This window comes from Amphiura filiformis, chromosome 15 (assembly GCF_039555335.1).
Source record: "Amphiura filiformis chromosome 15, Afil_fr2py, whole genome shotgun sequence".
NCBI classification, from domain to species: Eukaryota; Metazoa; Echinodermata; class Ophiuroidea; order Amphilepidida; family Amphiuridae; genus Amphiura; species Amphiura filiformis.
In genome coordinates, this window is record NC_092642.1 from 10,487,479 (window position 1) to 10,501,094 (window position 13,616).

The window sequence follows — 13,616 nt, forward strand, 5'->3', positions numbered from 1 at the left end:
TGAGCCCTGGGGGAGGGACAAATTATGGGTGCAAGCAATTTTTGGCAAGCCGAGAGGGGGAAGCGATTTCTGGCACATATTCTTGGGGCGCCTTTTGAATAAAACGCTCTAAAAAGGCTTAGGAAAACCGTACAGAAACACTTAAAAATGCAAATTTTCCTGATCGCTGCGCTCGCAACATGTATATAGACCATTAAGGTTTGCAAATTGGGATCCAAAAAATTTGGCATGTGCAAGGGGGGCAAAGATTTTTTTGGCGGGCCGAGAGGGGGGGGCAAGCGATTTTGGGCGGGCCGAGAGGGGGCGAGCAATTTTGGTGAGCCGTTTGGAAATTTTACCCCCGGGGGCTCATTATTATTGCACAGCCCTTAAATAACTGAGAAATAAACAAACGAACAATATCAAAACACTGCAATATCATGATGGAAAAACAAGAAAGCAGTTCTTTTGGTCATTATCACTGAAGTATAAAGTAACCTTCAACTTTTAAAGAATGCAAACTTACTTTTCGCCAGCCCATTCGGGGCTGGTACCTGTTTCAGGTTTGGGGTCAGTTTACTCAAGAGATTATATTTTAGTGGTATTGGAATGATTTTTTTTTTTACTTTTTGTGGTTAAATTTTTTAAAATATTTTAATTCGATTTGTTAGGAAAAGTAAGTATGTTTTGCCGTTTCAACGAACGAAAACGAGTGAGTATTACCAAAGTTATGTTTGAACTAATTAATTATGACTTTAAAAGTTTAAAGGCCTAAATGTAACAATAATAATTAATATATATATAGCATCATATGGTCAGCAGAAGAAAATCTGACATCACCTATGATGTCATATCAGTGTCCTTGACCGGGGGTCCTTACTCCTTGACCACTGAACAGCGTGATATCATGTTGATAACAGATCTATAGAATCAAATCTTCATCATATCCCCGGATCATATCACAGATTCTCAACAATCTGTGATCATATGGACCATATTGATGTGAAAGTAGTTATCTATCATATCCTGTGTCGTTTTATGGATAAAAATGACTCAAAATGTTATTGATGAAATGGTTGCTATCATAAACATCAGTTTTGTCTTTTCAACGGGAAAAATCCGATGCAAAATAAAGTTTTTAGGGCCTAGCTATAATATGGGCATAATTTATGCATATAGTATTGAACAATGTACCCCATTTGACATGCACTTATAGATAAATAAATTGTCTTACTTTATTAATTTAATAACTTCTTTATTATAAATAAAATGACACATAACTATTTGATTCATAAAATTACATTCAACAAAATGATTGAAGAGAAAACACACAAGGCACTAGGCAGACTGTTATAGAATGGAGTATGTAAGATGCCATGTCCATAGCTTCGCAGGAGTTTCCGACTAGCAATCAACATGATCAGCACATTCAGAAAAACACAGTTTAAGAGTGAAGATTGTAGTGAGTAACCAGTCCTTTATAAATGTGCTGGCCACTATCTATTATAATATAGTAGGCTTAAAATATACATTGCGAATTAATTAAGTTATTTTAAAATAAAATGTACATGTAAGTTAACTCAAACCGGCAGTGTATATATCGAAAGCAGTGAAATCGGACATTCCTAAGCGAAGATATTGAGTTCGTAAGTTCTGGTATTACAAAATTGGAAATTGAGATATCGTGGGTAAAAAGCTGAAAAGACAAAAAAACAACGACAACAACAACAACAACAACAACAGAACAAACAGACCAGAACAATTTGGAGTACATGTAATGAATTAAAAGAGTTGACATGAGATTAGGAATTAATGTTTTCTGCTGTTTCAGTGTGCATGTTCTCATCGTTGATGGTTTGGTGGACTGTCATGTAGATGTAAGCGTGATCCTAAAAATGCCTTTCACATTGACCAAAACTAATTACAAGACCTCTTCTACATTGAGGCTGGCTTTCCCTTTTAAAGGGAATTTTTATTAAGGTTGAGGCAGGTTTGGGGCAAAACTTTGGTCAGAATGTATGTGGATAGTTTAGTTGTCATCAAAGTGATTCAAATAAAATGTTAGTTGGCCTGAAACGGTGCCTCTGATATCTTTGTGTTTTATACACTTAGACATTTATTGATTTGTTTTTTCCGAACCCACAAATATCATGAATATTCTCACGATACTTTTTGAAAACGCGAGCTAATATTTCGTCTTAAATTATATTTATTTCGTCTACGGTGGCAATACTTTGACGTAATTTTATGAGCCTGAGTTTCGATTTGATTCTTTACAACCAACTTTCTCCTGCGATAATTTGCAACTAGAATGAGGTATTGGGTTCAAGCCCGGCCGTTCTCAAGTGACTTTATCCGCATTTGGTTTCCATACACGCTCTTACAGGTTTTCTCCGGGTTCGACGGTTTCCTTAAAAATCTGCCCCATATTTAACAATTATTGATCACCCCAAATCTTGTTATAGGTACAATGCAACAATGCAGAATCAACACTCGCATATAGTCGCGGGTTCAAAACCTGGCCGGTGAAACTTTTTTATATTATTTTTACTTTAGTTTTCGAAGGCGCTATCCCATTTACAATACTTGACTCTGAATAAAATTGACCTAGCCGTAATCTTAGGGGCGGATGGGAGGGTAAATTGGGGGGGGGGCAGGTTTGCAAGTTGGGCTCATAATTATTGCACAGCCCTTTAGATGTGATGATAAGATAAAAGCATCCTTGCGTTAATCAAACGTATTGTACAATTCACCGGTATATCAGTCCTTTTAATTACGCTGTAATTGAGAAATTGGTCGATTTTCAATAATATCAATATGAAGATATCTCAATGAAATTAGCAGAATATGATGTAAGTGTATCATTACATTTCAGATCAACTCAAAATACGATTGCTTTTATAGTTTTAATATCTTTTAAAACAATATGGAAACTACACCCTGTAGGTACAATTATATTTCGTAAAATATTTCTCTGACCTGACCTACATGTACAATAATTTATTTATTTACCCACTGTCAATCAAATAAAATACGTCTGGATAGCGTCGGCTGCATGCCTCGAATCCACACACAAATGAACTAGACCTTTATGTGATTAAGGCATGGAGGCGTCCCTGGGAGCTAGCAAACAAGAGAATACATAGGCATATCCAATCCATAAGTGTAATCAATGACACATAATAAACAGGCGCAAAAATCATTTCAAAATGGCTGCTCCTAGGGGACCACCTCAGCTTTCTTTGTATCTGGTGTTCAACGCATTTGAAGAAATTCCACCTCCTCCCGATTTCCCAACCTTTGTTGAAGGCTGGCAGTATACGGGAAGTTATGTGAGGAAAAACAAGTGTTTTCTAGCGACACAACTTCATCGCAATATTGATCCACAAGGTAATGTAGAATGATGCATGATGGTGCGTATCGTAAAGTTATTCAATGTGTGTATTCAGTCAATTGTGACACATACAATAACATTATACATGCACATATTGAAATGACTATCTGTACGCTGGCGAAGTTAAAGGAGTATTTCGTGATCCTAGCATCCTCTTTTTATGACATTTTTCAGTACATATCCACGAAAAGCATATTCCCAAAATTTCAGTTGCTTCCGATTTTGCGTTTGCGAGTTATGTATGATTATGTGTAGGCCTATTACACTGCTCCATAAACAATACGTTGTAATTTCATTCTGGTGCACCAGAACGAAATTCAAATTTCACGATATCTTTGCTAAACGAATTAATCTGCAAGAAATATTTTGTACATAAACATTATGTAGCAAGAGTATTCCAGTGATATAAAAAATCTCAACTTTTTTTGAAAAAGTGGGGAGATGAGGCTGTAGACTACCCCGTAGTCCACTTGCCCATTGTGCATACTCTGGATATTGTATTTAAGCTTAAAACTCTGATTTAATTAATGTGTGCACAATTGATAGATTTTCACATCTGATCAGTCCATCTGTGATCAGTCACCCTACTCCCTCTGTTTGTTAGCTTCCCAAGTGGACTACTGACATTGCCTTGCGGTTAAGATTTTTAACACGGGACTCTATGGAGAGTTAAATTGGGCATGATGTAATGCATCTTTAAATGGATCTGCCTTGTGATTGGTCGCCCATACCTCGCTATGGTGTAAATCGTCTGGGCCCGCGCCATTACCATTAACTACACCGTAAACAACTGTCTGTGGTATTAGCGGCGCTTTTGTGTAGACGCGAAAGTTAATCTCTCATCAAACATCTAGCGCGTACTTGTGGTTAATGGACTGATAAACAACTATGCTTGACAGTGTGTTTTTTAGGGAGCAAAGTCCAGGGGGTAAAGTTCTGCTTACATTTCAAAGTTCATAGTCGAAATTTCGGGGTTCGCTATCAATAAACGGGTAGATTCCAAAATCAGAATTGTTCAGTATTAAAGTGAGCCGTTATAATTATGCAAGATAATGTTGCATTCAATTACTTTTATTGTCACTAATCGTCTGATATTTTTAACTCTTTATGACCATTTTACTATTGAATACTTTAATTTTAATAAACATCAGTATAATTTTGAGTTCAACGAAATGGGTTCATCATGACTAATAATAACATATTTTTAATAAAATTCGACTATGGCATAGTCTAATGAGGCTGTGGATCACGAAATGCCCTTTTAAGTAATAATCGGATTAACTTACCATAGCAATAGGTGAAAACAATTTTGAATATACCGCGCTGCACTCATGCGGTACCTCTACTATGAACCATATCATGCTGATCACTCGCACCTGTAAGATAAAAATCTTTGAAAAGGCCGGTATTGTATTCAATCTAAATGATTGCAGACATACACAGATGATGCGTGCAACCTGATTGTGGTACAGCGCGATATATTCAAAATTGTTTTCACCTATTGCTATGGTAGTTAATCTGATTTACTACGTCATTTGCCAGCGTATATGTCGACCGTGATTGTCTTCATTCATTCATTCATTCATTCATTCATTCATTCATTCATTCATTCACACATTCATTCAATCATTCATTAGGCCGAGTGTTCACTGCAGAAATACTTTGGTGGGCTGGCCGGAAAAATAGAGGTATAGAGTACAGAGTTCTGAATAGGGGATTAAAAAAAGCTTTTGGCTGTATGAACAGGGGTCAGAGAGTTTGTGGCACGTAGGGGATTTCAAAAACTTTAACAACATTAATTTTGAAGCAATAAAATACCAAATAGCCTTGTGCTTCCTTAGTGATCTGCTCTTTAAATCACTAAAAAGCTGCAGTATTTGTCTTCTTTATTGTTAATTTAATGATGTTTCATGTAATACAGATCACTGTATTTAGACCAAAAAAGATACACTTTTGGGCAGGTTTTCAATTTTGAGTATTTTACATATCTTAAGGGATCTAAAATGAGCGTTTATTGCGTTTCGACAGTATTTTTGTGGGACATGAGAGCACCTCAGACCTATCGAATTGCATTCTGAATACGAAGCATGTCTTTCTGATATCAAATAATTTTCATTTTTGAAAATCACAATATAATACAAATTTTATGACAAATTATAAAAATTTGATATTTTTCAAATTGTTGATATATAACAGTCCTCAAAGTAAATTATATAAATCTAATGATATATTCTTAAAGTGTATGTAGCAGGGAGGAAAAGCCGACGGTCAATTGACAATTTTGACCTTTCATATTGAAGATATGGATTTTTTTCCAAAAAGACCTAATTTTTTTTGGTGTTTTTTTTTTAAAAAAATCCATATCTTCAATACGAAAGGTCAAAATTTTCAATTGATCGTCGGCTTTTCATCCCACCTACATACACTAAGTATAAATCATCAGATTTATAAAGTTTACTTCAAGTACTGTTAAATATCAAAAATATCAATTTTTAATGATTTGCCATAAAATGTGTATTAAATTGCGAATTTCAAAAATCAAAATTATTTGATATCAGAATGACATTCTTCGTATTCAGAATGCAATTCGATATGTCTGATGTGCTATAATGTCCCAAAATAAATACTGTCCAAACGTTCATACCCCAGCCCTTAAATAGAGATATTTTGCTCCACAACGCCGTTTTCCCCATTGAACAATGGACATTCCTAAGCGAAGATATTGAGTTCGTGAATTATAGTGTTTTAAAATTGGAAATTGAGATATCGGCCTTTAATTATATTATTGACAATGTTGAGAGTAGGAATGATCTTGAAAAATGTCTCAAAAATACAAGATGCCAGTTATATTCCCGTCTGAAACTATCAGACAATATTTTAAGCATTATTTAAGGCCAAGTAAAATAAATAACGTGTATATCGTCCCCGCCCTCACCGGTTTTTGGAGATTTTTAAATATTGTTGTTATTTTTCCTATTTGCTTCTATACTTTGTTTCTAAAATTGTTGTGATGAAATGACATGTTTAGAAATTCTTGGTTATCATTTATAAACACATTGCAAACACTTCCTTCAAGCTAGGGGTAGGGCTTTGGGGAAATCAAAAATATTAGGGGCCTCTCCGATTTTATGATGTGTTGACAAACATTATTTTGCAATTGCAATTTTACACAGAAATGAATGGTAAAAAAAACCCACAATAACAAATAATAAAGACCTCCCTCACCAATTTTTGAAAAAGTCTGGACGATATGCATGTTATTTTTTTATTTGGCCTTAGCATCATAAATTTGCAACAAACCCAAATTGTGAAAAAAATCATGCGCGGGCTTTTTTTGGTTTTTTTGTTGCAATTTCTCCATTTTCCAATCCTGCCCAAAAGTGTGTCCTTGCGATATACCACGTCACAATTTATGTTCTGTTATGTTACAATTCAAAAAATTAAAAAACAAGTGGCATTCCAATCATAAATGGATGGTTTATCAATTCTGTGTTGCATAAACTATTGTAAATAATAGTACGAGCTACCATATAAAATACGCAGTTGCTTTTAATAGTCCAAGAGATGTGTAGTATAATCTTTTTGCTTTTCTCATTCATTTTCATAATTACTTATCTTTATGTAACAAATTCACAGGCAAATACAAGTTTATAAATCATGCTACCTTTGACGGACCAGATTTTGAGGCATTCCGAGGACCATCAAAGGAATTTACAGAAGTTGGAAACAAGGGACAAGGACCACCAGGACATCAAAAGTTCTTCCCAGGTAAGGGGCTGTGCAATAATTATGAGCCCTGGGGGAGGATAAAATTGGGGGAAGGGGCAAGACATTTTTGGCGAGCCGAAAGGGGGGGCAAGCGATTTTTGGCGGGCCGAGAGGGGGGGCAAGCGATTTTTGGCGAGCCGTTTAGAAATTTTACCCCCGGGGGGCTCATAATTATTGCACGGCCCCTAAAGTATGTTTGCTTGTAGAGAGAAAGAAAGAGACAGAATGGCAACAATTATAAAGGCTTTAAATGGGAATCTCATATTTTTTCTTTGGGGTAAAAATCATATTGGAAAAGGCAATTTATAGTAATTCCAAAACCCCGCAACTATCGATTCCACACTACCTAATTTGTATGAAATCATATACCTTTTCTGGTTCTATGATGAAATAAAGCAATATGTACCACAGAAATGTCGATTTTCGGTTCCAAGAATAGGCCATATTGCTTTAGTTCTGCTTTTTTTTCGGTTAAGTATTGCTGTCAAACGGTATACGGTGTTACGAGTCGTACAGACTCAAGGCCAAAATCACCTTGTACCCAAATTCACACGAATGCACAACACAAATACACTTTTTGATTAAGCTAACAAAATCTAAGTCTTTAATTGAAAGTAAGATATGATTGGTACAATATATGACAAACAATGCACATACAGTAATAATCAAATACAATAATATTCTTTAAACTAATCAGTACTTAGCCAGCATTCTTCTTCTTGATGGTAACAATTGTTCTGGACGGCTGATGTGTATATACTTATTCGCTTGTCCTGCGAAAATCAGCGAAGTCCATTGTACACTTGCATTGATAAATATCCTTGCGAATAAAATCCTCACACAAAAAATGGCGTTGCTTTCTCCAAACACTTATCTCCTTGCGCTGCTCTACAAACGCTTAACCCCTTGCGCTGCTTTCTCCAAAAAATGGTGGTATTTCCACCTTTCACGCAATATCTTCAGGCAGCAGAACTGCAATGCAGTTGTCCCCACTTTTTGATAGATGTGTTGTATCAAAACCGGACTTCAGCAAGTCAACAGAAGAATATACATTCCTTTCTTGGAAGAAGTACGTTCTTTAACGTATTCTAGATCTTCTCCGACAACACTGGCAGGCAGTAGTACATTGACTACATAAAATATATCTGGTTCGCATTTTCCTTTCTTTGAAGGAATTAGAATCTAATCACATTAGCTAGCTACCCCAGATCAACACTATAAACTGTGAAGAATCATGTTTACATTTTCTTATATACCAAGCACTGAAAAAAACCCATTCTATTAATAGCCAATTACTACCTTCCCACTATGCTGCAATCTGGGAAATTCCCAAGTCTTAATTATAAGATTAACCTTTAACATGACATCAAGTCCTGAGGGGAATCCCATGACATCACTTCCTGAGGGGATTCCCATATTATGTCATCTTCACTTTACAATCTTAGGGGAATTCCCATATGATCCAAAATTAGAAATGATTCAATTTGTTTTTGATCAAGTTGATGCAAGAAAGGGGAATCCCTAAATTGTCTCATGAAATAGATTTTAATTGTAAACAAAGATAAATCATCAAATTAAATTACTCAGGGCACATCACAACGTATGTAACCACCGTAATAAACCATTATGTAATCATTTACCTGTGCAATATATTCAGGCTCTATCTTCTTCAGGCCACCAGTTCTGTGTAATTTTTTTCTGTCTCCAACTGATAACCCGGGTGGATGCATTCCGGATGACCCGTTTTACGCAGTTAATGCCATGCATGCGGATATTTTCAGGACCATGTGGATTTACATCCTCTCCTCTCCGTGGTAGATAACTTATCACTCTTCAATGTTGCTAGGTTGCAACTATATAGCTGGTCGTAACAATGTTTTGTACGAAAAACCTTGTCATTCATCTTTTCAATATAAAACAATGGATGTGAATTTTTGAATTGTTAATCTGCATTCTGAGTAATTCAGCTGCCGATAAGAGTTCACAATACCTTCAGTAAGTTTGCCGCATAAAGCTTATATGTGAAAAATGGCCGGTATGGTATAGGTAATACTTCAGATACCGATAAGAATTCACAATACTTTCAGCAAATTTGCCCCATATAGCTACTAGTATGTAAAAATAATTATTTCTATTGTACTTTAATAGGTGGTTATGAAGAGTTTGCAACATCGACCGGCAAACCCTTGGCCCCTTGGCTACAGCGTGACAACAACTCACTGTGGATTCTAACTGGATTCAATGTAAGCAAACATTTAAGGGGGAAGGGTCGGGAAGTTTTAGACATTGTTTAATGTTTTGTATTGTATCTTTAAAGGTATTATATTTATTTATTTATTTATTTATTTATTTATTTATTTATTTATTTATTTATTTATTTATTTATTTATTTATTTATTTATTTATTTATTTATTTATTTATTTATTTATTTATTTATTTATTTATTGCTATGACATTTGGTTTGTCAGAAACCGTATACTTCTGAACCATTAATTTTCAATACCAATGATACCCCCCCCCCCTCTCTTTGTGTGTTTTAAAATGAGTCAAAAGGTTATATAGCTAATAACTTGTTTTTATTGTGGTGTGTGAACAGTAGGATGCGCGCATTTTGTGGGGTGTGATTTAGCTTATGTGTCTATATGTGATAGTAATTTTTTATAATCACTGTCAAGTTATTAACAATGACAATGTTTTTGTGAAAACTTAGGTCGACAAGGGAAAAGAAGCAGAACTGGCTGATTTTGAGAAAAACTGGGGCATCAACAGTGGTGCAGATTTCATCTTGAACGCACCAAAGGAGCTCGGCATATCAAAGGTTGGGTTTTACAAGAAGTTTACACCACGCCCAGCCTTAGATTACGTAATTAGGGCTGAGATTACTGGAATCAAAGATGATAGCATGACACCCGCATTGGAATTCCTGAAGAAATTGAGAGAATTTAAGTATCCAAGTTGCGTGACTGCATCCGATTCCGGACTGTATAAGACGGATCCGGAATATGTCATGTACCCGGAAGCTGGAAAGAGGGATCCTCCTACAGGTCATTCCTGGATTCCGGAATGATGATGCGAGGCGGGTTTTTTTACAGTAAACTGTTAGATTTTAGTTGACATATAAACACACATATCAGAGTCAGGATGTTAGAAGAACGAAACTGAAGATAATGAAGTCCATATGCAGTTATGAAAACATATATTCATTTCGATTTGGATTTGGAAGATACCTTCTCTTAAATAACAGTATTGCGAACCACCAGCATACATAACTCGATGTAGAGAGTCTTTCCTATTCAGAGGAAATATTGCAATTACACACCTTATTGGCTTTTAACAATAACCAATGACACTAGCACATATCAGAGAAGATGTAAGAATAGGAGGGAGAACAGAATTATATCCTTGAGATAATCCCGTAGGTAATCCTGATGCACCTATTCATAGTCCTTTATTCTCAAGTGGTGGGTTAACCAACAATTAACAATGAGAGGACATTCCTGAACCTCGTTCAGTTGGGGATGATTTGAAGTGACCGCCAATTATGACCATTTGATATTTAATACCAGGAATGTGAAAAAAAGAAATAATGTAGTGCCAAAATAATGTACCCTTTTACGGAAGGAGCAAAGTTTAACAAGTTATAACTCCGCTTCTGCAGTACGAATGTCAGCGGCGAATGTCAGGTTATTATTTCCCAGTATTTAAAAAAAAGGCAGAGGTGGGAATCGATCTCGGTACCTCCCGGTTAAACAGCACTGTGCAAGACCACTAAGCCAACTAAATATCTGTTGTGAGATGTGTGACATTAATCTTTGATATTGCTTAATGGAAAAAATCGCGGAATTAAATCAGTAATAAAAAAGAAGTAGATTCTTATATAGCGGTCAAATTGGATAAAAGGGGAAATATTCGTCCCTGCTCTAAAGAAAATATAGGGTAGAAAATTATGAAATAAATTTAAATTAAAAATTGAGATTTTATATTTATTTCTTTCACGAGGCGGCATTATCACAGACAAACACTGTATAAGCTAAAAACTCGACCCTCATCACTAGATGCTGTCATAGCTCAATGGTAGAGCATCAGACTGCTGATATCAATATCGATGGTTCGAGTCCTCCTGCCAGCAATGGTTGTATTTATGATTTTAATGCTACGCTAAAATTTGCTAAATTTTTTTCGTTTATTTATTTATTTATTTATTTATTTGTTTTTGTTTATTTATGTAAATAATTTGATATATTTGAAAGAGGTATTTGAGCAATTTGAAATTTTGATTTTATAATCCTATGGGGTCATTTTGAACCCCACCCCTCCCAAATTGCCAAACGCACAAAACCTATGAGTTTGCATCATACATAATGATCAGTACGTCCATGTCATCATCATAAAAAAACCATTCTATATATACCTGACGCCGGCAACTAGACTACTATAAAAAAAATAGTATCACATCTTTCCTGCCCAATCAAAATAATACTTGCAAATAGATCATAGTTTACTAATCTAATGCTGTAATATAGACCTGTAATATCACCTGTAATATAGGTGATCATTGTTTACATGGTTTGTTATGGTTGGGATTAGTGTCCGATCTCTGAAATGTAAGGGATTTATTTTGTAATTCAGTCATGCATGATTTTACAGAAGGTTCTTTCCAAAACCCAATCGTAATGTAAAGGTCCTTGACCCGATCGACAGCCTCATCCCCCATTTTTCTTCATCAAAACTAAGATTTTTTCCCGGATTTTTTTTAAGTCCTTGCCCGATCGACATTAGTAATTGCACAATAGAAAGTGTGACAATTTGATTTAAGAAATTGATTGAGGCATTTGTATAATGCTGCCACGTAAGAGTGGACAATGGTAAGGGACCGTTCACAAACACCCTGAAAATTTTTGACCCTCCTAAGGGGGGCTGAAAAAATGACCACAAACTTTCCTAAAAAAAAAATTTAATTTATATGCTTTTCTATGGGGTTGACCCATAATTTTCATGTCAAAAGGGGCCCTGAATTTTTGAGGTGTGTTAAGGGGAGGCGAACAATTTTCGCGATGAAATTTTGTTGCATCAGCCCCCCCCTTACAAGTGTTTGTGAACGGTCCCTAACAATGCATCGCTTCCTATCTCTTATAGATATGTTGGTCTCGGTGTGGATCAGGATCTGTGAGTACCGAGACTAAAGTGCAAATATATTGATATGCCAATCAAATTAACACCTACATCTGTGTACATTATGCAGATAAATGACAGAATGCAGATATGGATTGGATAAATGGAGCACTATAGATACTACAGGTGTCTCTGAAAGAACTGTACCATCAGAAAATTTCATTTTTGTGTATTTTAAAGCCACGACGAAACAGAAAATAGTGCCAGTTATTGCGTGATCCACATTTTTAGAACGAACAGTCAATTTTCAAAATTCAAAAATGTATTATATTGCAATACTAAAAATACAATTTGCGACAGTACAGTTCTTTCAAAGTCAAACATAAAAATAACTTTTTCCTAGATGCTTTTTTCATAATTTTATTATAATACAAGGTAAAACAAAAGATGTATATTTACAAATCCTAATAAAACAAAGTCAAACATATGAATAACCTTTTTCTTAATGCTTATTTTCAATTCTCATAATTTTACTCATAATACAATGAAAAACAAGAGAAATAGATTTTAAAGCCCTAATAAAACAAGGTCAAACATAAGAATAAGTTTTTCTAGATTTACAATTTGCGACAGTACAGTTCTTTCAGAGACACATTGTATAACAACATCATGGCCTACACAATATATTATACTGCAATAACTATAATCTGAGACAGAATGAAAAAAGACTAAGTTTGTTTGTTTGTTTGTTTAAATGGTCGCTCCGTGTGGAGACACGCTTGGGTCCTGATGGGACCAGGCTCAAACAAAATGCTCAAGCCAGGCTAAAAAGCCTATATAAGCATGCTGGCTTGTATGGAAAGAGAAGTGAGAAACAGATTTGTAGACAAAGAACAAGGAAAAGAAGGCCACTCCCAATAATCAAGTTAACAATTTTAATGTCAGCCTTTGGGTCAAGAGAAAGGAAGTGCTTCAAACTCCCCACGACCATTGACTGGTTACAAGCGCGTAAATCATAATTTTCCTAATTATACAATGTAAAACAAAAGAAATATATTTACAAATTTTAATAAAACAAAGTCAAACATAAGAATAACTTTTTCTAGATGCTTATTTTCCATTTTCATAATTTTCCTCATAATACAATGAAAACAAAAGAAATAGATTTTCAAACCCTTATAAAACAAATTCAAACATAAGAACAACTTTTTTCTAGATGCTTAATTTCAATTCTTATAAGTTACCTCATAATACAATGAAAACAAAAATAGATTTCAAACCCTAATAAAACAAAGTCAAACATAAGAATAACCTTTTTCTTGATGATTATTTTCAATTCTCATAATTTTCCTCATAATATAA

The 13,616-nt window shown here is 35.0% G+C and overlaps 1 protein-coding gene across 1 annotated transcript; it reads left to right on the forward strand.

Annotated features, from left to right (window-relative positions):
• Positions 1–3,127: 3,127 nt before the first annotated feature.
• Positions 3,128–12,144, forward strand: LOC140171234 (uncharacterized). Its single transcript, XM_072194453.1, has 4 exons — positions 3,128–3,369; positions 7,010–7,141; positions 9,290–9,384; positions 9,853–12,144. The coding sequence occupies exons 1-4, from the start codon at positions 3,189–3,191 to the stop codon at positions 10,207–10,209; spliced, it is 765 nt and encodes a 254-aa protein (XP_072050554.1). The 5' UTR covers positions 3,128–3,188; the 3' UTR covers positions 10,210–12,144.
• The last annotated feature ends 1,472 nt before the right edge of the window (positions 12,145–13,616 follow it).

Bases quoted from the DNA above. Each gene is read 5' to 3' on its own strand.
- LOC140171234 (XM_072194453.1), top strand. From the start codon at position 3,189: ATGGCTGCTCCTAGGGGACCACCTCAGCTTTCTTTGTATCTGGTGTTC. The intron at 7,142-9,289 runs GTAAGGGGCTGT...GTACTTTAATAG, and splicing joins ACATCAAAAGTTCTTCCCAG to GTGGTTATGAAGAGTTTGCA. The intron at 9,385-9,852 runs GTAAGCAAACAT...GTGAAAACTTAG, and splicing joins GGATTCTAACTGGATTCAAT to GTCGACAAGGGAAAAGAAGC.